The sequence below is a fragment of the Achroia grisella genome, unplaced genomic scaffold (assembly GCF_030625045.1).
Source record: "Achroia grisella isolate CSIRO2021 unplaced genomic scaffold, CSIRO_AGI_Agris_v1 utg1245, whole genome shotgun sequence".
In the NCBI taxonomy this organism is placed as follows: domain Eukaryota; kingdom Metazoa; phylum Arthropoda; class Insecta; order Lepidoptera; family Pyralidae; genus Achroia; species Achroia grisella.
This window is the reverse complement of record NW_026712606.1, coordinates 1,514,998-1,542,304: the sequence shown is the minus strand read 5'-3', so window position 1 is coordinate 1,542,304 and position 27,307 is coordinate 1,514,998. Positions and strand designations below refer to the sequence as shown.

The 27,307-nt window shown below is 32.3% G+C and overlaps 2 protein-coding genes across 5 annotated transcripts in view; one reads left to right on the top strand and one right to left on the bottom strand.

Annotated features, from left to right (window-relative positions):
- Window positions 1–14,496, top strand: part of LOC131854783 (LIM domain only protein 3-like) — a 71,147-nt gene extending 56,651 nt beyond the window's left edge. For all 4 annotated transcript variants that reach the window (XM_059205936.1, XM_059205939.1, XM_059205940.1 and 1 more), the window contains 5 exons: window positions 4,722–4,880; window positions 5,534–5,706; window positions 6,554–6,679; window positions 12,301–12,451; window positions 12,798–14,496. In XM_059205936.1, the coding sequence (XP_059061919.1) occupies window positions 4,722–4,880; window positions 5,534–5,706; window positions 6,554–6,679; window positions 12,301–12,451; window positions 12,798–12,935 (747 nt within the window). In that variant the 3' untranslated portion in view covers window positions 12,936–14,496. The remainder of the gene's footprint in view (window positions 1–4,721; window positions 4,881–5,533; window positions 5,707–6,553; window positions 6,680–12,300; window positions 12,452–12,797) is intronic.
- Window positions 14,497–21,682: 7,186 nt separating this feature from the next.
- On the bottom strand, window positions 21,683–26,592 carry LOC131854823 (transmembrane protease serine 9-like). The gene is made up of 6 exons (XM_059205991.1): window positions 26,498–26,592; window positions 26,352–26,413; window positions 25,763–25,993; window positions 23,105–23,275; window positions 22,577–22,738; window positions 21,683–22,428 (listed from the first exon to the last, which is right to left on the bottom strand). The coding sequence occupies exons 1-6, from the start codon at window positions 26,577–26,579 to the stop codon at window positions 21,814–21,816; spliced, it is 1,323 nt and encodes a 440-aa protein (XP_059061974.1). The 5' UTR covers window positions 26,580–26,592; the 3' UTR covers window positions 21,683–21,813.
- Window positions 26,593–27,307: the final 715 nt, after the last annotated feature.

Genomic DNA, 27,307 nt, shown 5'->3' with positions numbered 1-27,307 from the left:
ATACTAGTGTTTATTGTTACCAGAGATAAGATAATATTACATGGTGTTACACAGACAATAAGTCTTTTAAACAAATAAAAAGTTTGATAAATATACCTAGATAGTACAAATGGTTGTACTATCTAGGTATATTTGTTTGAATTTAAAATAAGATTAAATTATTTTAGTTAAAATTTTTCATTATTACAATTATAATATTGTGGTTTCTAGTGGTTATTGGTAATCTGTCTAGGGGACTTACCCAATTATTGTGGGTAACACACGCGGACGTCGCTCGCGCCGGCCATTGCTAGATTAAAGAAGAACTTAAAGGAAAGCAATCTGCTAAATAAGTGTAGGTACGACCGCCTCGCATGACTGGTGGCTCTACTTATGTCAGAAGAATTCATAAACTAATACGCTTTGTGTTGGATTCCCTTCACTTGATTTCCAGTACAATGCAATTTATTTCCAATATTCTGGGCGTTAGTAACTAGTAGTCTCCGTTCTAGAGGCCTATTGATGAAAAACTTATAAGTTTTCTTAGGTATTGGTAAGTTACTCCACGTATTTCACTTTCGAGGCTTTTGAACAATTTTTATTTTAGTTATACCCAAGAAGTATATATAGTATGTTTACAATATATAAAGTAGATATGATATAATTTACCCATGTATGAAATTTAAACTGAAAATAAACCTACCCGGTTTATTGATAGATATAATTATAGTATAATTGAGGCTGTGAAATATAAGAAATTTCAAAGTTAACTGGTAGGTAGTCTCTACTACAGTTGACATTGTGCTGAGCATACTATACTGAGTAAACAGTAAGGCATGAATTGATGACGTCACACTAGTTGATGGCATAATTATACTTACAGTGCTTACAATGAACTGCACTTAACATTCTACAATCTCGCGAACAATATTAAAAGTCTTTATTTATACTGCTGAGTCGCATACAATTATATTTTTAATTATTGCGGTAAATTAAGGTGTGTATAGCATAAAACTTAATTATGATTTTTAATTAAAGTATACTCATCTACCGTTTGATGCATAACATGGGCGGTTAATTATGCGTTAAATCAAAATGAAGCTCGAAACAAACAATTAATGCATACGTGTTATATTATACGTTAGGCGTTAAAAAGTAATGTGGAGCAACGTTCATGTTAATTGTAGTGGTTTGAATTATTTAGCCTCTCGTCTCGTTACTTTAGCCGTCGTTTCCGCAGGTGTGGCAATCATATTGTCTCTCCCACATTGAGTAGGAGGAAGCGCCGCACTCCCCCCCCCCCCCCCTGACGGCGTCGCTTATTCTTTAATCTCGCTGATGAATTATGATTAGCGGAGTGCACTCAATCCTATTAGTGTAGTCTGCCTCTAAATGTTCCTGAAGATTTGCTTTGTTTTCGTGGGGAGTAACATTCGTAGAGTTGATTTTTTGATTGGATTGCCCATAATTAAGTTAGGATACTATTATTATCTTCACCAAGGACTCACTTTCTTCTATTTAAGATATTACTTTGTGTATTTTGGGATATTTAATTTTAGATGATATTATTTTACCAACATTGTTCATAGTGTATTGTAGCGTGACATCGTAAAAGATTACCTGTCAATTGTAGTAAATAAAAGGATATATCAAGTCACTTTCGCATTAATAAAAAAGTAATTATTAATAAGGCTAAACTCAATACGATGGAATAAATCCTGAGTTTTGATATGTGTCGGCGTTGGCCATGGCAAGATCTATAGTTTCACATTGTAGGTTAACTTAATTATGTGTCTTATTTTTGATCAAAAGTTATTTGATATGTGGTAAGTGTCATCAACCCATTTTATTTATTAATTTATTTTATTACTAGGTTGCAAAGTATAATTTGAAGGAATATAACGAACAAAAGTAGATATTGCATGTTCAAGTTTTTGTTTATAACATATTTTTAAACAAAAATTTTAATTAGAAATTAGAAACCCGTTGCATGTGTTGTAGTGACTAGGTATATAACAACGTGAACTGAAATGCATTCAAAACAAACATGCATTAAAATTTTCCGACAGTCCAACAAAAACCTTTATGGCCCGTACTGTGGCACGTAATAGCTCGCCGTGGGACCACAAACTCCGATTATCCAAACAGAGTACTCGAAACACCGCTGTGAAATTTTAACGTGTAATTGATTATGAAGTTGGCCACTAATGGGCGAAAATAGTTTCTAATTTGGTGGTGGTGGTACCACATAATTAGTCTCGGGTCGCATCTATGTTAATTATTAGCGCAAGTGCGGTCTTTGGATCACTGGATGTTGACCCCCAAGTGACCCTATATTGTACCCCACTACTCCAATTTCATGCTCAAATTTGAATCCAATGTATAGGTTTATTTTTTCATTACGACTGAAAGATACACGTTTTGGAATCATCCACAGAATGCTTTTTTTAAAATTTTGTTTCAATATATGTTATCAATAAGAGTTTACATGTTATTATTGCAAATTTTATAATAATTTCTTTAATTCCATGAAACATATATATGGAATTTAACAGTCCTGAAGTGTGAACAGTGCAAAATTAACTTTCGCATAGTTTTATTCTCGTTGTGTCGGTTGACGTTCGTTAAATCCTAATTCGTGCGTATTGACATTTCGAAAGTCAGCGTTAATGGAAGGCGTGAGCTTTTTTTGCTTCGACTGCGTCTAATCTCGGTTGGTTGCATTCGCTACGGGTTGTTTTCCGAGTGCCGTGGCATGTTACTGTCACCGATCTGTAATTATTCACGAAGGCTCACTTCACGGGCTGTCCACTTTGAAAAAATGTCGCACCGAAAGCGCGAACGTGCCGTACTGGGCTATTGACTCCATTGTGGTTGGCACTTATTTACTCAACGATGATTCAATCATACGACGTCTAGTTTGTTACTAAAAATGGATTAGAAATAGTTAAAAATAATTTTTTGAATGATTACTGGATGTCAGTTTTGTTTGTCTTCATCTGGATAGATAATTTAAATACTATTTTATCAGTTCTTGTCTCGTATCTAGAATACGTATGTTATTGTATTTCGATTTGTAGGATACTAATAAGTAATAAAATCGCAGAGATCTCTATCTTGTTATTTTAGATGTCCTGGGTTGCAAACTCAAAGTACATAATATCACTTTTTTATTAATCCGTCACTATAAAATGATAAAATCACTTTGAAAAATATTTGTTTACAGAAAACATCGTTATTAATTGGTGAAAAGTCAATAACGTTTCATACGGCATACCAAAATTTTTGTTCAATTAGTGATCATGGAAGGGTATCGTGAATTTTTATGTGTTTTAACGCTATACATCGTTTCCCAAAATGTTTAACATGAAGAATTAATTACACAAAGGGTTGCTACGGCTGTGATTTATTATCACTCATTAAGGTATTATTATCGCTAATTAGCAGTTTCATACACGCGTTGCAATGAAACATGAGCGGTATGACACAAATATGTATTGGATTAAAAATACATTATAAACAGAAATAAACTATAGTTACAATAAAACGCAATTAAGTGATTCGTTATGCTGTACGGTGTACGTACTCCGCTTCTATTCTAGGTTCAAGCAAGGCACAACACAGTTGATTAACTTCCTCTCTAGATTAAACAAACAATCATTGACACAATTTGTCGATCGGTGCATACTTCCGGCCAATATCCGTATCCTATTATTTATGGCCGGTCAAACGGACGCGCACTCAAAAATACACAAAAATGAGAGACGGCAACGATTCGTCACAACACTACAATGGCTAGCATTGTTTCTCGCCACCCGCAATTTAATACGGATTTCATTTCACCACCGAACGAATTCGACGTGTACAAAATATTAGTAGAAAGGTCGAACAGTACAAATCAGTTGGGAGCGCCCCCACGAGCTGGTAGTTGCCAAATTTAATTGAAAAATGTTTGGATTTAAAATATTAATTAAGCGTGACGTTGGTCCGCTCCGTGCTTGACTTTATTGCTCACAGGTCGTTTTTTCCCGACACGATCTCAATTACCAACTTTTTTATTTGCTATTTATTTGATATTTAGGTACATAATTTGCTATAGTTTGGAACGGCGGGTCGTGTTTCACGTTCTCATTAATCGCTTGAGTAGTTGTGCTAATTTTTTCGAGAAATATTACGGGCGGCAAATTTCATGGTACTGGATTTTATGCCGTAACATAAACCGGCCTCTATGAGTTGTCGCACTGTTCTGAGTCGATTACTGTAACTTATGGTGATTGAGTGGACGATTATATGCACTATCTGAACAATACCAGTACCACACGATTTCATTAGGATTACTTGCTTATACGTTCGTTTATCGATACTTAATAATAAATTTAACTAGCAAATTTATTTGTCTGGCTTTATTAGAATAATAAATATAGCTAAATACATTAAAATACTAATCTTAAAAAAACTAAACAACATTTAAATTTCGTTCTTTTTGTGATAAGCCTGTTTTCTGAATGTACCTACAATAAAAAAATATGTCTATTCAAAACTGCTTATATTATGTTTATTTGAATGAAGATGACTTTTATGCATTTTTAGATATTTTTAAAAATTGAAGATTATTAATTTATGTTAATTTTATTACGAATTACACTTAAAATACTGCTGACTTTTTTGATAAATGTTAAAAACATATTTGTAATAGATTTTAGAGATTTCCTTAGTATAAGTTACTTTTTCTTGGCGTACAGTGCGAGAGGCGAACGCCGCAGCAGGCGAGCGGCGGCAGTCCAGGGCTGGGTGCGCATATGCTGGCCATGGATGTGACCAAGGAGGCTCGCGCATCGCCGCTGCCTGCGTCTGCGCAGCCACCCTCCTCAACGCCTGCACAACCGCAACAGCAGCCACAGGTAGTGTAGAAGTTTTTTTTAAGTACTGAAATAACAAACAAGCTGATGAGGGCTTGATAAAAATATGCTCGCCTCCTAACCACCACTATGTATGTATTGCGTTAATTACGACGTCGACATCAAAAAATGCTTCTGACTACTCTGTCTGGGTTAACAGTCGTAAGTATATGTATATATCGTACTGTATGGATAATTATTAACTTAAAGCAATTCCTTTATTAACTTCAACTTGTATATAACAATAAAATTTATTCCATTTTTCGAAACAGAACATATGCAGTACGAAATGAAAAATCCGTTTATTACTAGGACATTTAATGGATTCGTTCGATACAGAGTTTTTATTTGGTACGAACGAAATATTTTTAACTTTTATTATGTTGACCAGTCACTATGCAGCTACAAACAATTTTTATTACAACTGACAATCTGAGTTTTACAAAATCACGAAATTGTATCTAGTTTCTTTCGTATTTGAACATTCGGATAGACTTCAAAATAAGCATGACAGTATATTCTATAATATGAATCTAGCCCGAAAGTTACAACTTAAAATTAGGAAATTATGAGATTGCTATTCCAGGTGCATAAAAGAAGTTGGAATAGAGAAAACCTTTAGAGAGTTTTATGTTTTATATTACAAATTGTTACAGATATGTGCCGGCTGCAGTAAAGTTATCACGGAGCGATACCTTCTGAAAGCTTTGGATCAGTTGTGGCATGAAGACTGCCTTAAGTGTGGCTGCTGTGATTGTCGCCTGGGCGAGGTTGGACATACCCTCTACACACGCGCCAATCTCATACTCTGCAAACGAGACTATTTAAGGTTAGAAAAGAATAGAATATTTTTTTATTGCTCACTTGTTTGGTATAATAATAGTACTAGAAAAAGAAAAAAAGAATTGAACACATTATATAAACGAGATATTTATTATGTTAATACGTCGTGGTCACGGGTCGACTGTCCACTGAAGATGTTAGCTTATAAAGAGCTCGCAACATTTCATAAATATCTATTTTACAGAAAATGCAGGTACAATTGTAAAAAACATGAAAGAAAAAAAAAATTGAAGAATGAAAACGTGTTGAATGTAATAGTGCAGAGAAATTGTAGGGTACGGAGGTATAAAACTTTATTCGTCCAAAATGGCAATACACAAGGGGTAATAGGTCACGTAATGTTCGTTGTGCTATATTATAATTAGGCAACGGTTACCACCTACCATCAGGTGGGCTCTCAAAATGTATGCAGTTTTAGTTACATAAAAGTATTGGAAGAAGTTTAAAGCAGCATACTCGTTTAATTTAGTGACCATTTAAGTATTTCATAATAATACATGTATCTACTATATTTTATTAAGTAAACAATTAAAGTTAAAGGTCCTAAACTCGTACCAGGGTGATCGAATGATGAGTTAAAAAGATTTTAAAATATTGCATGATGATTTGATTCTAAGCAAAATACTGTTAGTAGCAATGTTATATTTTCTGTAATCTCAGACAAAAGGAGAAAATTATTGAAATTTTTAATACTTATTGTGTATTTCACTATGTTTATTTATGGTATAATTTGGATTGTTATAGACATTTTCCGGACAATTAGTCAGTAATTTATATTAATATTTTTACGATTAGTATTTATTATTGTAATAACTATATTTTGTGTTCACTAGGTTATTTGGTAACACTGGATACTGCGCAGCGTGTAATAAGGTCATCCCAGCATTTGAGATGGTGATGAGAGCTCGAAGTAATGTCTACCATCTCGAATGCTTCGCTTGTCAACAGTGCAATCACAGGTCAGTACCTAAACATACTTATTTCGCATTTATTTGTTTATTTAGGAAGATTAACGGTATAATTTTACATGTTACTTATCATATCAAGTTGTCCTATGCCAATTAATAATCTTCGCCAATAGTATTTGTTTATATATTTTATCCATTCCAGTCTATTTTATTACTTAATTTGTATTAAAGGATTTGTATTATTTTGTTTAATTCCGCTACTATTAGCGTGACATGTTAATAGGAGTGGAATTAAATAATCAATGTTTTGCGTAATCAATTTTACCAAGCAGAACATTTAAATCTACTTAGCAAACTTTTCGAATATAATATGTTTAAGGGTTAGCTTAATTCGTAAAATTGACGAGTATGTAAAATTAAATCTCTAAAAAAACATAATCAATGCAATTTCGTTTTCGTTTTTCGTTCAAATGGGTCGTAGTCTAGCGGTCACTAAGTTAAGTTTCACTTAAGTAGCAAGTGTGTAAATAAAATTATTAGATATAAATTCAGAGATATCTGTTACATATTTGTAATTTTGACTAACATTTGATATTTACAGTAAAAAAAAGTATTTTATTCACAATATTGGTTAAAACTTTAGGATAATCTTTGGAAATAAAGAATGTAGAGTCTATTTTCTATTTAGACTTACACATTAAAACAAATGATTTAATCTGTCTTTCAGTAGGTAGATAAGTAATTAAATGATTAAGTGATCAGACTCACAAATACATTCTACTACAATATTTCCAAGGCAATATTTTTTATAAATTTTTAATGTTGAAATACAATTTGAAAAAATTAAGATATTTTGTATACTATATTGTCATAGATAATTGTTGTAATAACATTATAGTATACAAAATATCTTAATATTTTCATTACTAGCAGTTACTAGATATTAGGTTCATATATTATCACAAACGTTTTACAAATAGTCGCAGACGTGGTTGTGCCGGCTAAAATTGACTGGGGACTCTGGTATATTGAATACAAGTCTGATTTGGGACTTTTCTTCTTAGAGAAAGATGGAAAATAAAAAACTACCATATGAGCGAGAGAAACAAAGCTATCGTGTAGCAAGAGTGTATATTGTTTATTCATCTCACGAAGGGTAAAAGAGTACGATTAAATTTTCCGCTACATAATAAACCCACGTGTAGCAAAGAGAATGTATTGGAATTTCAAATGGATTATTACTGTTTATTAGAATTTAGGAAGGATTTATGGCGTATAAAATTACTTGATATAACAACCGTAAAAGTTAATCTCATAATTATTATATAATACTATATATTTCATAATAACCGAATATATAGATATTATAATAATAATCCTAAAATATATAAATAGTGCCAAGCTTCCAAGTTCGGCTATTATTCTATATACTCTTTAGTACACAGTTAGTAAGAACATACAATATACAATAACTAAACGTCTAAAGGGTTGGCTTTCTTAAAGTAATTAGATTTTAACACCCTAACGCCAGAAACGTTGTTCGTGTGAAAGATACTGAAATAATGATATAGAATGAACTTGAAATAAAGTATTATATAACAGAATGCTTGACCAGTATTATTTTTTTAATAGATATAGCTGGCCAATAACCCTTTTAAATAGATGTAGTTGCATCCAACAAACTATGTTGAGTTGTTTTGGTGCAATTGATCTAGTCACAATTCAGCATATAATTCAACTGCGAGCCAAATAACTGCCTTTGTAGTATCAAATATTTAAAAAATATTCTTTTTTTCATACTGTTACTATTATTGCATAAATATTCACTAAGATAGTTAATAAATCTGAAAAATTGTACAAAGATTTTGAATTAAATTCTTGGTTCTCAATATATGTTTAGTTAAGTAGGTATATTTTAAGACTACGAAAAGTATTTAAATAATATTAATATTTTTGTTTCTATGTATTCTAAGCGGTGTTTGGTGTGCTTTGTACACGTACAGTAAAGTTCGTTTCAGTCACACTACCGAATTTTACGTTGTTTGCATAACTTTTACACACATTTTGATTACTATTTTATTCAATTCAATTGCGCGATGCACGACGATTGTCACCCGGTCGGGCCTTTACACGCCATAGCACGTCGTAGACCTATTCTGATGTTTTGTAGCTTGCGAATTTAACAGCATTTTACATTTCATTTAAGTTAGATTATAGGTATATCTTTAGAAATGCTCCCAGATGATGTAATTAGAGGCATAGTCAATTATGAGCACAGCATTTGAAATAGCTACATTTCACTCGTTATCGAATCAAACCAACTAGCATGCCTTTCGGAGTCTCTGGAACCTGATCTTTCGGCGTAAGCTGTGGTACTAACCACTTGGCCACAACGTTAAAATTCCATTTTATATTAATGAAATTTCATAACATGAATACTGCAAAACAATTCTCGTTCAATTATGTTGAAAATTTCACCTTTCAACAGAGAATCCGACGTGATTTGAATGAGTACATTTGTTTTATGTTTTGTGATTTTAATTATTGTTTTTGCAATATAATTCTTGTTGAATGTCTAATGTCTAAGTATCATTTGAAGTAGTAGTTGACATTATCTGTTTTAAATACGACTTTAACAATTGTTCTGATTTTGAAGTTTATGTTGTATGTATATCTGTTACTGTTACTCTGTAATAAGTATCTTACGGGGTTTTAAACATTGGCTTTATTCCCACGTTGAATAAAAAGTATTATCTATTTTTTTACTAACATTATCCATAACTTTATTTATTAACTCTCAAATCTTATCGTCCTAAATGCTCATAATAATTGGCATACAAGTAATATTATGTTGTTTAATAAGTAATGTACCAGTCACGCTCATAGTAACTAAAGACTAGTTACAAGTAATATATTTTTAAAATGTTACAGTTGTAATATAAAATATAAACTTAAAACATAAACAACATGAATTCAGAATAAGTATGCAAGCGCGAAAACGGCAATCTTCACCGGACTGCGTCCGTTTAAATAATAGAAAGGTCGCGAAGATTGGAGCCGCTCTGAATGGTTTATATGTCACTTGTGGACCTTTCTCGTGTTAGTAGATCTCGCGCGACATTTTCACCAAATTATATATTCATTCGACTGCTCCTTGAATCCAGATTCAACTGTTGAATAACCGTTTTAGGCATTGTACCAGATTTAGATACACTTTTAACTGCAATTTTACATTCTTATTTTAATTTTCTTAATAGGTATATATAAAAGTTCACACGAATTTATATGAGTTATCTTGGTCAATTACCATGTACACATATAAGTTTGAATGTCTATTTTAAAATTTTACTTCAACGTTGATGATATATTTCCATACTAGGTTTGTTAATTAATAGTAATCCTATCTTTTTTTGCAGAACAAAATCCAAATTCTTTTCAAAAACAATATATATATATTTTAAATAACGTTATTTACTCCAATAAATGTTTTTATAGTTTGATAAATTTATTGTTATATGTCTAGTAGGTTTATATATTAATGAAGAATGTATCAAAAGTATAATATACAATAGTCCTGGTAAATATGAAATCAAAATATGCACAGCCGAACGAAACTATTGGCTAAATTCCACATATTCAGTTGCTAAAAGGTATGCAAATTTTTAGGTAATTAATTTCAATGTTTACTGAATAATATGCGATGCTATTAAATATCACGTACAAATCAATTTCCACGGGCGGCAGAAATCTGAATCCAATTTGCGGGCTGTCCGATGGTGGCGGACGGCCAGATATCACAGGCGAATATCGCTAAACGGCTAAATAATTTAGTGGCAATCTGGTGGCGAGCCCGCGGCTTCCGTGCCGGTTGCCGCCCTAGCCGGGGCTACGCGCTCGCATCCAACCCACCTACTTACAATTATATTGTAAACAATACTGAAACTGAAACACATACACGTGATTGGTTTTTAATGTGTCGCATTTCATTAACATATTTATTTATTGGGCAAGTTTAACATATTTATTTATTTTTTATTGACTCTGTGTGTATATAAAAAAGAGACCAAAAATTTGATTTAATATATCTTTAAAAAATAAAAAAATTTAGAAAGAAAATCTTTAAAAAATATATTTATTACATAACCTAAGTATCAATTATTTATAAGAAAATTACTTACCCTCCCCTAACTGTTTAAACGCTTTTGTTTTACAAACGAGTGAAAACATTGAATGGACGCGCGGAACATCAAACTCTGCTTCGCTATCGTCGCGACACAATAGCGATCCGCACAAAGCTTAACTTGCGCAGTCATTAAAATTTCGTTCTACATCTTTTCCATTACGCGTCTGCAGACAAAAAATATAAAAAAAAATAAAAAGAGAACAACCCCAAAAACAAAAGTCGCCAACGTAGAGAACAGGAAATAAAGTTAATTAAGAGCGGCGAAATCGACTGAGTTGCGGTGGAAATTGGCCCCTTAAAAAAGAGACATTTGTAGCGCTTAATTTTTGTGACAAGTGAAACAAAAGAGTTGGCAGGGTGGTCGGAGACGCGGGGTGCGGTGGGAAGACGAGGGGGGGCCGGAGGGGAGATAAGGTCGGTGTTATCACCGACAGTTCCGGCGGCCATGCGGCCACTGGCGAGTCGAAGGCGATACCTTTTGTTTTCTACATTGAGGGATGCGCATTCGCGTGACGTTATCGTACCTCCTTCTTCCAACTTGACCTTTCCACTCGTGATACTAAATTTTATTTCTTAGACATTTTACTGCGGTTTCTTTTAGAGTAATGATGCTTAAGATCGAATCTTAACGGCTTCGAAGGCCTAAATTATTTTAGTGTGTATATGTAAATTAAGTGAATGTCGATGTTTATTATTAGGAATATGTTTATGTGTACAGTATTTCATACTAAAATTTAAAGTTGTTGAATCTGGATAAAAGTAGTTAATCTGCTTAATATTACGTATGGTTTGTGAGCATTAAGTTACGCTTTTATTGTCGACTACAAATAAACTTTATACCTCTGTTTGGCTTCGTTGTCCTGTTATTAAAAAACGGCTTCACAAATCGTACCGTCATTTAGTTCATTGATAGACGTATTTTCCGTTGAGATGTAGATAATGCTTCTGTATTCCTCTGTACTGATTTTAATCAGGTTCTCCTATGTTTACTTTTTTCTTTAGTTTTTGTCTATCTTTTTTATTTCTCATATGTATAAGTAGGTGCTTTTGGGAATAAGTAACTTGAGCACATGTACACTGTAATAGATAGATTTTAAATGGTCAATATGGACGTAGGCATTAATTTTTGATATTATACTGTGTAAAGAGTGCCAGGTCAGCCATGTTGGATAATTGGCAACTCTTGGATAGATTAATTACGAATCTAGATAAGTTGAAAAACCATTTCTTTTCAATGTATGTATTTATTAGTTTTAAATGACTCATCTAAGTTTTTTTTTATTTCCTTAGTATATATTGTAGGTAAATCCGATTAGCATAAAATAAAATTGTTTATCCGCTAGTAAAATGGTAGCAAGTATATCAATAGTTATAGGTTTCATTATATGTTTAGCTAAGGATATAGAATAAAACATACTATACATCTATAATAACAAATTTATGCATAGGATAAATTATAACGTGACTAACTAATATTGATATTTAACAGGTTCTGCGTTGGTGATCGTTTCTACTTGTGTGAAAACAAGATTCTGTGTGAGTACGACTACGAGGAGCGGCTTGTGTTCGCAAATATGGCGTACAATCCACCACCACTTGCGCACCTCAAGCGCCAGACTACGCACCTACCCCCGCCGCCGGTAAAGTTCTATTTTTTAATACAAGATTTTAATTGTATTGTCATGAGTATACTACGCTAATATTTACTATAAACATTTTTTTGCAATAAACATATTGGGGACGTAATCCTGTGTTAGTTTCAAACTTAATATCTACCTAAAAAAGTTCAATAAAATATGGAATCAAAACTTATACTTTTAAATAACTGTCGCGTATAAGAATTTAACACTTTTGCTAATATAATTTGACCGCAATAAGGCGGACTCGATCAAAAGAGCTCAACAGCATCAATTCACAGATACCTTTATTAAGCCCTTGACACGCGACCTATCTAGAATTTTATTAAATAAGCTTTTTGTTCCGCAGACGAGCAACGCAATGGGAGGTTTGATGAACGGCTCTAGTCGCTCCGGTGACCTCAACAATAATATGTCAGGTTCTTCTCCAGCGCCGTTCGCCCCGCCCCCGCACCTCAAGCCTCTTGGGCTTTCTGCGTCTAGCTGAGACTATCGCGTATGAGACGCGGTTCACCCGTATGCCAAGTATCAAAATTGAACAGGCGTACTAAAACGGACTGAAGAACAAAGTGTGAAAAAAGTTTCGTGTCACTCACTTAAATGGAATCCATTGGACGTTGTCTTTGAACACTAATGCTATAAAAGCAAAGTAAATGCCAAACTGTAATTACTCTGTATGATTGTTACAAAAATATCTAAGTGGGTAAGTTAGAAAATCTGTAACCTACATTACCATTTTAATTAATAGAATGTTTGGAAAATGTTTTTGTATTAAGTTCATAAAATCTCATGTTGATCTCAGAATGGCAATTTTGCTATATTAGAATAGGATAATCGTAATCTCTGTAAAAATTGTCTGTATAGAGCTGTTTACAATCTTTCATCAATACTTGCATGTAAAGTATTTGATGAAAATAAATTATTTAAAAATTTATATAAATGAAAAGATATTTACTCCTTTTTAATTAAATCGAAATAGCTATTATGATATTGTCAAAGGTCTGTGTGTGTGTAGATAGCTCAAGATCAGTTACTACGTACGCTGGTAATAAGACTGCCGTATTTTCGTTTAGACGGGAGTATGAAGTGTATTTTAGTAATATAATGGCAATGTTAATGTAAATACTAATTAAATTTTATTATCATCATCTGCGTAGCATACAAGCGATCAAGTTGTATTGACGTCATACATGATTCTTAATTAAAATCGTTAAACTATCATATACGATGCAAAGATACTCTAATTAGGTGATTTATGAATATAGACTAATTAAGTATCAAAATTCTCTAGCATAAATTTGTTTATGAATTCCAAGTATAGCGTACCTCTAGGTGCATGTGCTCTGTATAGAATTCAGACACGTGTTGCATTTCAGCTTACATACATGTATATATAATACATTGTTTTTTATATAATTGGACTTCTTTAAAAATACTTTACGGAGGAGGCTTGATGATTTTGACTTTCATAGCATATTTACGTAAGTCTAAAAATATATGTGTCTATGAAATGACTTCAAAAGATTGTTTTACTTAACAATATTATTGTAATAGCTATACAACAATAATATCTTTGTTCGTTAATAGGATTTTTCGATGTAATTTAATAATTTGGCTAAGCCTTATACAGTCGATACCGGAGAACTTACTTTTAATCTCAATTCGATGATTTGTTGTTTCGTTTCGTACATATTGTATATTAATTGTTAAGTTTCCTATAAACATTGTTATGATGTTTGTATTATTTATGTAAATATTAGCTCTAGGTAGAATATTATATTCATACATTGGTGACTATCAAATTTTTGATTAAATAGTAAATTGTGAAATACGTGTTATACCCGTACATATACATTTAATTGGGAATAGTTCAAATTAGTTTCTTTAGTGGTTAATGTAAATCAATATTTGTATTGTCTACGGACACGTTATTATTTCTGCATTTAATTAGGTACAGTCGTCGTAATATAAATGTTATATGCATTTCTAATGTGACTTTAAATCTTATCACTTAGAGAGTAAGCCAAATGCGGTGTATTGTACAAAAACTGTTGGCGACTGTACACATCTTTCATTCCAACTGATAAGGGCGCGATTGTGTAGAACATTGTGACACATATGTACAAATACTTATGTGTTTCGTACTCTTCTAACCAATGATACGACCAAAGATGTAGCTCATTAAAGCCTTGTTCAAAACAAACCTGTGTTTAATTTGCTATATAGATAAGAAAAAAATATATAATTCTTATTTTGAACTGACGAGTTTATCTTCAAAGTTTAATCGCCGTTAATGAAATCATATTTTGTAATGAAGATACTCTTAGTTCAGTTAATATGAGTGGATTATATTAAAGGGAACCAAATCCTTTATTCCTTTCGTGTCCCAGTTAATAAAAAAACAGATACAGGTACAGTACAGTTAATAAAAAACAGGTATAAACACCATGAACCATAAAATGTATTTACAGCCATATTACAGTCATATGATGAACATTCGATTCAAATAGTAAATCTGCACTTACATCTGTATTTTTTTGTAAATGGAATGGTAAGTAAGCCGACGGCCGACCTGATGCTAGAGGTCCTACATACATTAATAGCACCAGAGATATCTCGTCATCATGTGAAGTTTGTAATATCACTCCTGCGTTGCAATTCTGGAGAAATAATAAATGAACCTGTAATTTCACTTCCTAATGTCCATCGTACAAGCGAAATGTAGCTTACAAAGCAAGCTGCTTGGCATCTATATATACATATAGGTAAAACTAACATACAGACGATTTTTTATAAAGTCTTTAAATGGTAATGAAGTTTGGGTTGTATTATTTTTTTAAATGTAAGGTACATTAAAAAAATTACTATATATTACATATATGGTATATCTTAATATATTTTTTTCATTAAAATTAAAAAAAAAATCTGCTAGAAGGTAAATGATGTTATCGAAATACCATAAATACTAATGACGTTACCACAAAATGTACAATAAAATACTCAATGAAAGATGAAATAGGCTATCGCTGAGGTGAGCGGAAATTTGAAAAGGTCCTCTTTTGGCGACAGGAACCGCCAAAATGTAGGAGCAAAGCTCGTATCGGGGCATAAAAATGTCGTCCGACACACCATTGTCGCACTTGCCGATAGCACCTCAGAAGCGCACCTTATACTGCCAGTCGCTCTTTGTACTGATAGCAAACAAAACGTATAATAAAAAGTCTGGTCTGTAATATACAGAAAAATAATAAATGTTATATTTATTCGCTGAGAATGACATTGTACACATATATATATATTTTTTATAAACTGAAATAAAACAAATAATAAATTGTAAGAAAAATTAACAACAATATACATATTTGTGAAAATCGCACACAAATCTGTTAAGTCGTAATCTCAGATTAGCGCGCAAAAACGCACTGACAAACAAACAAATAAATAGACAAATATTTGGTTTTGCTTCTATTACGTTAAAAAAAATAGTTTTACATATGTATCGTCCAGGTACAGACAGAGATCAGTTAGTTTTTATTATTATTCAAATACTACGTGTATGCCACATCAACGACTAGTGCTGGAAGTAATAAATAAATAAAACTCTGTTTTGTAATAATAAAATATTACTAAATATAGCTGACCAATTTACAATGCGTAATAATATTGGTGGATGAAAGTGATGTATTGATTACGTAAGGTCTGACTTGGGAGAATGGGATTGTTAGTAATGTAAATTAATAACTCCATTGCTAGTAACTGTCTGATTGACCTGGGGTTCTCCTGAAAACCATCATGTCACATACCTGGTGAATTGCCACTATGAGCTAACTGACCTGACCCCATACTGATCTTATGATCCTTCACTGGTGCTCCATCAACATACACCGTTAGCGTAGAAGAGTGCACCATTATCATCCATTATAAAAAAATACAGTCTAGCTAAGCATCACTGAAGAATGCATCATGTCTCTCTTATGCCATCGTATCAAATGCAACGGAAAATAATCACATTATTTTGGACCATGGCAAAGTAGAACTAATAGGGTATATCTATCTGCTAATCGAATTGCATGAACCATTAACATTGCTATTGTTAGTTTTCAGTTTCTTTACTCTTTTCGCCCTAAATATTATTGATTACTTACAACATAATCAGAGCTGGATTATGTATTAAAAATTTAAACATAATCTGCCTCCGATTATGTTGTCTTCTAACTAGGTACAATAACAATTAACAATACGTTAGTATTTATTTATTAATAACTCACAATTACATCTATTAGTAATAAATATATCATAATATTAAAATTAAATAAGAGTTTGCTTTAACAATGTTGTTGTCCTTACTTTCAAGCGGACGTGCACAGAGGAGAAAAATCACCCCAATTTCCCGGCTCCCCGCCCACCCTCATTGTCGGCCGAGCGCAGTCTGATAGAATTGTTATCGATGCCATCTTTAATTTCGCCAGTACAAACATAACCGTCTAACCGCACGCAATAAATCATGAGCTATTAAGTAAAAACTATGAAATCAGACATTTTTTAGATAATAATTGTGATAAGTGATAGACTGCAGAAAGTCGTCTGCGTGCAGCTAATTAGCTATGTTTTGTTATAGGGTCAGATTAGGCGAAATTACAGGATAATAGGCATGTCTTCCTAGTCCTCTGGAATAGCAACACATGAGTGGTATCCCGAGAGAAAGATGATAATGCGATGACCTTAGTTTTGTTCATATATATAGGCCCATACCATCAGGTAGACTATCAGTTTGTGAGCCACTGCAGTTACATAGAAAAAAAATGGACTGTGATAGAAATGACAGGAATATCGCGGATGTCATGAACAACGCATACAAATTGCGTGATATACAAATCAAGGTGGGAGATGTGACGTGCGAACAAACCTTCCACAGCCTGGTTCTTCGAGCGTGAACTACACAATGAGGCGCGTGAAAAATGGCACCGACCGATGCGACGGCCCACAAATCAAAACTGCGAGACCGTTCGACAAAAAAATAATGAAAATAAAATAGGAAAAGCAGCGTAGGAAGCCGGCGCACACCACTGATGGCTTCTTGCAATAATTTCCGTTTTCAATGAACGCGTTTTTCTTTTTCTTATCACCGCACGAACTAGGATGGTTGGGAATAAATTGAAATACAAAATTGATTGTTGACTTTTCCCGGCCGCTTTATTACTGTCATAAATAGGAAAGAGATTGAAAATTGCCTACAGACGACGCAAAGGCAACACATTTCATGATTCTGTTATTCTTTGAAACGTTTTATTGTGTGTACGATTGATTTTCTTATTCAATTTTTAATATGATAGATATAAGGTATTCGCTAGTAGAGACTTGAAATCGATCATCATTTGTGTCCGGTTGTCTGATAACGTTCATAATACAATGAGAAGAAATGAGTATTAAAGAAATGTAGAGAAAGGTTTAAGAAACTCAAATACATAAATGTACTAATATATTTATATATTTCAATTCTTGATTCGTGGCAAAATTATTCATGAATACTATCACTTTCCATGTAACCTGCATAGGTTTTTATTACATAGGCTATAGTAATGTTTTATTGTTACTGGTAAGGCAGGAAGGATGACGGCAAGCGACAACCATAGCCCACACATAACTTTTATGAAGTTAAATGACGCTCATGCTTTGTTATACCCGAAAACTAAGATGTAAGTACTGTCTTCGTACCCTGTAATATTACTGTTATATCTGATACATATACTAAGATAGAGATATCCACGCAGACACATATATAGTGAGTCTACCTCAATTAAATACAAACGCTTTGGTCTTATCACTATCTTTTGTATTAAAGCAGATTTTGGATGTATTGTTACATATTAACTGTTACAATTTACACATTATGTAATATTGGCACATTATGTCAAAGAGATAGGCAGTATACTTTTCACATTATGTATGTTTTTATATACCACTGTAAATATGAAAAAAAAATTGTAAATGTGAATAAACGAATCAACATAAATACGTTTAAAAGGGCGGAAAAAGCGTACCTACCTAACAAAAGAAAGTATACTTTTTATCTTTATGATAATAAATAGACGAGCTATTATTTTTACGAGCTATTCCCTGTTTACACTCCTTAATACCCGGTCAGGATGAGTTAACGACAGTTGTCAGTTCTTTTACCCTCCGTCGTGGGATTTATCCGAGGAAATAGCTCCTGTACAATGACCAGCATACTATGACCTATGCAAAAGTACAGCATTGCTTCCTTGTTTTATTTTTATCCTTGAATCTGTAGCCACGGATGTCTAAATAAGTTAGACTACTGTTACACAAGGGTCACGTATTTTATTTGACTTTTAATTATTAAAAGTTTTATGAACTCCTCACTTCTTTTTATGGTATTGCTAAATTAATTCGCGTTGTTTGTTAACTCGATCTAGCGATGTGAAATGTTAATTTTTGTGCTTTATATAATTAACATTATTCACAAGGGATTTCGTTTTGAACTGACTATGAAAATGATGTTTGTGTTTTTTTACAGGTATGTTCAAATATTTGACAACCTCGTTAGCGTAATGGTTATTTCGACTAATTAAAGTTCCGGATTCGATTCTCATTTGGTGCAATTTGGAAAGGACCTTGCTTAAAATGGATCGAATCTAAATGTTCTGTGTAGTGCCCCCAATAATTTGTGAAGCTAGTCACATACTAAACCTTGAGTGATTTAAAAAACTAAACCAATCTTCATAATTATTACCTTATAATTTGTTATTACAAGTAGTAGGTAATACCTATGGTATTTACAAACTTCTGATTTATAAGCAAGTTTAAATGTGTACTTAAAGAAGTAGGTGTAGGCAATTAGTTATATTGTTTTTAGCCCAACAAAAACTTTTTTATTGATTACTTGCACTGATTAACTGTATGTGTTTATAACAAAAACCTATTTCTTAAATGAGGAGATACAGTTACGTTAGTATTAGTGATTGGTGAAATATTCTAGAAACGATAAAATAAGTTACATATCATTATTTAAAGAAATTCATAATAAGTATCCAGACAGAAATACTAAATAACTAATAGTTAGCACTAGTGCTCTATTACATCTGAATTGTCGAGAAAATTTACACGTTAAAATATAACGTTTGAAAATATTGCTGTATCAAAATGAACAGGCGTTTGAAACAAGCGCTTGAAAAATGTGTGATGAATTTGCCTTATTCATATCATCAATAAATTTAAATGCAGCCGCTTTATATTCATTTCAATCCAATGGGTTATTCTCAAATTTACCGTTATCACGTCCGTTGAATATCATAAAACATTTTAAAGTTTCTCGAGAGATATTCTCATTCGGCGCCGTGAGTCCGCTGTAAGTAAATTTAACTTTAAAATATGCATAACAGTTTTCCGATGCGATCCCCTTTTGGAATTTAAACACATCGAGTCGTATTAAGATACATTTCGATTCAGTGCACTGGAGAAGTTCGGGAAGAAAATGGTATTCAATTCAGACAAATTTGGCACTATATTGGTTTATCTACTGCAATTTGGTATTATCTAGATATCAAGAATATTTCAACTTCCTCACATTATTTATTTTACAATGTTAAATCAAAATATAATTTAGTGATACTTGTACATGAAGTTTTTTCCATTACGGATGTTTCATGAACGTTGTTGACGATGCTGTATTTACAGCATTATATATAAAATTTAAATAAAAAAATATGTAGTATGTGTCTGTAGTATTAGTATGTTGTAAGTAATACCTAAAATGAAAAATACCTTATTCATTTTCTTAAGTTCACAGCAGTTTTTACCAGCGAAACATTTTTATTATTCTTAAAATTAAAAATGTATCTGGTTGTTTATCTGTCTTTTTGTTAACTTTTTAGGACAAAGCGATTAAATTGGTGTTAATAAAATCTGTATCTGGAAGATACATCATATCAAGAGAATTGACATAGGCTTTCTTACCAACTCAACAAACAAAATTACAAGCAAACATTCTTACACACTCCACTCATTAAGTTCATCCGCGTACATATAAGTTGAATATTACCATGAATATTTGAACATACATAAAAAAACTTAAGAAATGAAATAGTACTTACTATGTTTAATAGATAGGTAATAATTACATAATTATACAAGTAATATTAAATAAATATACCAATACCTTAACTTTAACATTTATTTATTTTATTATAAACGAAGTTTGAATAAACTATTTTGGACATTAAAGTGTATTTAACAAGTCTATAAGACTTCAAAACAAATTACAACAGGCTTGTGGACTTGGAAGTTAAGTGTACTTAACCGCGACTTGTGAAAATGTAAATTGTCCTGGTCCCGAACCGCGCGGTCCCGGACACCCCAGGATTAAGCCGCTCGAGACTGCCACCCGATATGGTAATTACAGTTTCGCTTTAGTATGACTTGAACTAAAATTACCTATACCTCGAAGACTAAGGTAGTTTTTTCTATATAATCATTAGGATACGTACCTAGAGTTATCGTTTTCGAAAACTATACGAATATCATCTATTTTTGACTTACTATACTTTATCTCTTTTTAATGGAAATACATTAAAAAAGTATTTCACAAAGTAATGAAGAAAATGATCACAGAAACTACAGTACTACTACATACACATATAAAAGGTGATAACATTTTGCATGTGAAGTGGATAATCGTAACATTAAAAGAAATATCAAGCATTGGTATAATGATAATAATAATGAGAAAAATAAGTGTCACAATACTTAATGAACTCTTTCTGCTAAAATACTGAGGTATTTAAGTAAGTGCAAGAGTAAATATTCCTTCAATACGGTCTGGAAACTTGTTAATGCTATTAGAGCAAGCAGCGGAGGCGTTAAAGTTACAACCTTACTTAATTCTACTTATTCGCCAAACTTCTACATCGCATCAGAGGTACCGCATTGAGGCATATATTATAATGAAATATAATATTGTAAGTAGGTAGTATATGCGAAGAGACAAAACGATGATAAAATAAGACGTTGGATGAATTAAGAAATTGAGTTTCACCTAACTTAACTTGAAATACTTTACCTCACCACAGAGATATCTGACTCAATTTGAATTTAGAAAATATTTAATATGAATGTTAAGGAATACGAACTTGTATGGTGCACATCATTTTAATAATATAAATGTTACAGTATATACTAGACAATGTAAATTTATAATCTGATCAAGATTAGATACAAAGAGAATAAATTTGGAATAAAATCTGAAATTGAATTATAGTATTAATATGAATACTAAAAAAAAATAAAGGTACAAAATAATTAATAAAAACAAATTTAATACGAAATAGTTCACAAATCAAAGTTGATTACATGAAACAAGACGTTATAATAATACTAAACAAAGTTTGGAAATAACAAAAATTGCTTACTGCAGCACTTCGTACTTTCTTTGGAACATCCTGCTGTTGAGCTTCTACATTAGGTTTTCTTTCTATTTTATCTGTGTCCTCTTCATTTATATTCTTACGTCGGTTTGTATTTTTTTCTTTAGGCCATAATTGCTTTTCACTGTCTTCAGTCATCGTTGTTATGATAGTAGTTTCAGAACTCGGTTGCGTTTCCGTTTCTACTGTAGTTACTTCTTTCATAGCTGTTTTGGTCGGAATTAAAGGCATTAAGCGTTCCTGTACAGTTGAAACAGTCTCTTTTAAACTGACGGTTTGTTCTTCTATCGGTTCTGATGAAATAGTAATTAAAGTTGTTTCTGGAGATATTACCAACTCCTCACTAGTATCCTTGTTATTTACCAGGCAAACATCCGTACATTCCTTTTCATCACATTTCCCTTTTGTACTACAAGTTATTAGGGTCTTCCATGCAGACATAAGCTGATAAAGGTAAGGTTGTTTACAGGCATTGCCGATGTAAGTTTGGATACCCATTACTCCATTCTCGCAAATCAAAGGCCCGCCACTATTACCCTGTTAAATAAAGAATGTAAATAAAATATATTTTTTTATAATTTTATTTTCACTAAAATTCTGCTAATATTTATTTCAGTTCAGATAACATATAATGCAATAGGTACGTGGGATATTATCCAGAAGTGAAACATTATAATGTACATACCTGGCAAAATTCCGGGTTTGTATTCTTGCTGCCATCACTGGCAGCTGCACACGTCATGGTGGCAGAAGAAAAGTGGGTTCCACAGTTCTCAAGCGAAGGTGGCAGTATGTCCACGGGCAGTTGCATCAAAACTCTATCGTCAGTCCAATTTCCATCTCTATTCTGCAATAAAAAAATACTTTTCGTTCGTTTAAGTATCAACAAACAAAAAAATTGTTTACTGAACTATATCTACAAACGACACGACTATCGTATATTCGTGGGCACCTCAATTTTTTTCCACTGATCAGAATAATATTCTTTGGAATAAGAATTTTATGATAAAATGGCCTTTTAAGTGGATAAAATTCTGTAGTTTCTACCATACCATATACTACCATAGGCGATTATATTATTGTAGTATATTTGAATACATCGTTATAGATTTGTAATAATACCCAGTAAGAGGAGTTGAAAATATTAAGGTATTTCAGTAAATTTACATCTGTGGAGTTGCTGTTGCATAAAATTACATAAATAATTTATTACCGCATAGATCAATATGATGCAAGTTTTCTCAGCATTGATTTGTTTAAAGTTCAAATTAGTAGGAGACACAGCAGAAGAGAAGTTGAAAGGCAGGAGGGTTTTCATAAGGGTTATGTCGGTACGCCACCATTGTGTCGCACTGTGATTATACGGCCGGACTATTTGTATTACCTGGAAATCCATTCCAAACACTATAAATACGAAAATATACCTGTCTGTTTATTTTACCTTTATCGTGAATAAAATACCTGAACGAATTTTAATGAAATATGATACGACGATAGGTTGTAGCATGAGGATGACATCACGAAAAACACAGAGTCATAGGTGATAGCCAGCAATAAAGTCAATTTTAATATTTTGAATTTTACGTTCTTACAAGGAAAAAAGGACAAACTAGTCCAAGACCTAAAAGAGGTTATTACATTTTTGATGTTTTTATACTATCCTTACTAATATTATAAATGCGAAAGTAACTCTGTCTGTCTGTCTGTCTGTCTGTCTGTCTCGCTTTCACGCCAAAACTACTGAACTGATTTAAATGAAATTTGGTACCCATATAGTCTAGACGCTGAGGAAGGACATAGGCTACTTTTTAATGCGAAAAAAGGGTTGTAAAGGGTTGAAAATGGTAATGCAAGGTTATCTTTATGCGGTTGAATACACACTTATTATAATAATGGCTTAACTAAAAAATTAGATATTTTGGAAAGTCTACTTTATAATTGTGTTATTAAGTCTATTTTCAAAAATTTTTATTTTCTGAATTACACCAGTATTGTACTAGATATGCGACTTAGTAACGCTCATATGTCATAAATAAATAAACATATATGTCATTTGTATAAGCAGCGCGCATGCGTTGCGTTGCGCGCGCAACTGATTATTGTCAATCCGTTGTCTCCTTATGAATTTAAATGAATAAACGTTTGCTCTGCAATTTTATTTTATAAATACATAAATATAATCCTGGTATAGCCTATAACTGATGACCCTGCTCTTGGACAAGAGCGTAAGAACATATTATTAATAATTTTGAAGAATAAAACAACATATAATATTAAAAATGTTGTCAATACATATGAACAACATTTCCTTGGAAGAAACAACATCTACCGTTCCATCCGAGCTATTCAGGTTCGGAATACGCGTTTCTCCATTCTGGCCAGTAGAGTCAGAGATATGGTTCGCGCAAGTAGAGGGATAGTTTGCAATTTAGAATATCACATCTATTATTTTGATTTAACAAAATTTTATTATGTTATTGGCCAACTGGACCACCAATTTTCAAAAGAATTTAAAGAAATGTTTAAACTGTTTATTAAATATAAATAAATATGACATTTAAATTTGTAAATATCACATTGTCACCATTCAAGGGGTAAAATAAAATAGCAGATAAAAGTTTTTATGGAAATTCGTCATATTTGAAGCTAGAACGATGAAGCTTTTTTCTTACGCTTTTTTGGGTCAGTTTATTTAATAAATACCTTACGAAAGTAAAAGTGACTCTGTCTGTCTGTCTTAAAAGCCAAAACTTCTGAACTGATTTAAATGAAATTTAAAGTCTAGATCTTGAGATCGGTTACATTAGGTTACTTTTTAATGCTAAAAAGGGTTCTAAGAGACTGAAAGAGGAATTTTTTAAAAGTTTAAGCTTCAATCTTATTTTTTTGCGTATTGATTAAATATAATTAACGAAAATGGGTTGTAAGGGTCAAAAGGGGAGTTAAAATGTTGTATGCATGTATTGTCATTTTTTAAAGCTAGAAACTTGAAACCCATTTTTTAGGCTGTTGAGAAAATATCAGTACCTACCGCCACAGGGCTCAGCCATAAATGGTTACAGTATAGCGACATCTTATCATTGGTACATGATGACACTAATATAAGTAGCATTAAAAAAAACAAGAAAAAGGGTTATAAGGGGTTGAAAGGGGAGATGTAATGTATGTATGGTATGTATGGAAGTATCTTCATTTTAAAGATAGTAGTTTGAAACTTAGTTTTTGGCTGTTGATTGAATTGTATGGAATTATGTATGGAAATTTCATTTTTGAAGCTAGAACGATGAAACTTTTTTATTGGGTTAGATTATTAATATATATTTTTTATTATTTGCTCAAGGTCACTATTTTACGCGGACGAAGTCGCGGGTACACTAGTACTCTATACATCAAAAATGTAATACCTCTTTTACGTCTTGGACTAGTTTGTCCATTTTTCGTTGGTAACATTGTCACAATTCAATAGAAAGTGACAGCATATTCTCAAGATATTTTTATTTTCATGAATAAAAGAGCAGTATGTAAACAACGCAAAATGCAAAATATTAAAATTGACTTTATTGTGAACGTACCATAATTCTTTTATGCAACTGTGGTGGACACATGAATTGAGCAGTCAGATTTTTTTTGGGTTACTTTATGGTAGTTACCTTAAGAAAAACAACTATCTATATGAATAGCACATTATGTACATGATACCGCTCATGCGATGCCGCCAAATAAACAAACAATAATGAAACACAGCATACAAAATAAGTTGCTTGGGAGTTGATGTAGGTGAGACAGTGGTACACACGTAGACGAATTTACACAAAGTCAACCTTGCTACATATAAAATTGTATTCAGATCGATATAATGTTCCATACACACCTCCCGTTCCTGTTCATACTCATCCTCGTTCAGTGTAAACTTCGAATCAATAGTGACGGCTCCAAGTCTGGCAATCATGGTCTTGTTCGGGAATCCGACAAACTCCCTGCTGTCGCTATTGAGGGAAACTCCTGAAGTAACTAGCCAGTCAGGTTTGATTAGCACTGCACCTCGAAGAAATCGGTTACCGGATGGATCAAGTACAGTCTCATCTGGATAGTAAATATAAGCCTGAAGAGAAAATAATGTGAAGGTATGTTATAAATTAACAAACGAACGAATTTCAGAAATTCAGTACATGGGAAAAGTGACAATAACTACAGAAACAATTAAAATCCAACGTTTGCGAATACTTCGTATATTTTTTATGTCAAGACGAGAAAAAGAAATGTCAAAACTGCAATGTACTTAATGTTATCCATATTATATTAGAGAATGTCGAAAATTAAATATTATTCAATATTATGTTGGATAAAATATATTTTACACACACACTTCTATTAAAATATTTTCCTGGAACCAACTAACTACTTTTTATGAAATGTCGAGCGTTTTTAATGACTGCAATCTGTGGATTCTAAATACTCACCATAAAAGGGAAAATTCCTCTCTTGATCTCAATTTCATCATCGGCCTTAGCTATAAAAAAGACTGAAAGCAATGAACAAATTATTATAATACCGAATACCGGTTGCAATTAAATACAGAAGATGTTTAAATATAAATTAAACTCACCACAAAATAACGAAAGAAAAATCCTAATTATCATATTTTTATGAAAAATCATAGAATTATCTAGAAAATAATATGCTGACATTTAACGTACCAACTTTTCTAACGGTCAAAAATTTTAAAAGAAGAATGATAGACAGTTTTTATTTTTTAGCAAATTGCCAAACTGAAGATAACTTGAGAGGTAGAATTATGAATGAAAAAATATGTCAGCCTCTTTAAATCATAGGAATTTTTAAACTGCCATTACTCTTTTACCTCCCGTTGTCGTAAAAAGCGAATTAGTCGAGTCACGTCCCTTTATTTTTCACCGCTATCTCTAACAAAGTTGCAGGGACTCGAGTTTAAGGCATTAATCAGAATCGCATCCGAGCTAAGATGTATTATACTCAATAAAGGAAAAAGAATGAGTTTGCCAATTTAGGCAAACTCATTCTATTTCGTGTTTTATAGATTTTCTTACAAGGTAATGATAATTTGAGCCTGGAAAACAAATAATGCATTTATTGGGTCACCTGAGAACAAATAACTTAGTATTTTATTCTGATTAAAAAATATTCCAAGAATACAAAAAGGGCCGTTTATTTTAAACTGTGGACAGCAACATGACTTGGGCGGTCGCGTTTACTCGAGCTTTGCGATTTTTCAGAGTTTCTATGTAGGTACAATGCATAAAACATTAAAGTAAATTATATTCTATTTTAACTCCTCGCGTTTTAGAAAACTGATTTTAATAATGTTTTATGTATATTGTGATATATTTATGCGTCACATTGTAACATACTTACTCGTATTTATAAAATCAAAGGGTAC

Bases quoted from the DNA above. Each gene is read 5' to 3' on its own strand.
- LOC131854823 (XM_059205991.1), bottom strand. From the start codon at position 26,579: ATGTCAGCATATTATTTTCTAGATAATTCTATGATTTTTCATAAAAAT. The intron at 26,414-26,497 runs GTGAGTTTAATT...CATTGCTTTCAG, and splicing joins TTTTCTTTCGTTATTTTGTG to TCTTTTTTATAGCTAAGGCC. The intron at 23,276-25,762 runs GTGTGTATGGAA...ATGGATTTCCAG, and splicing joins AGTATGAACAGGAACGGGAG to GTAATACAAATAGTCCGGCC.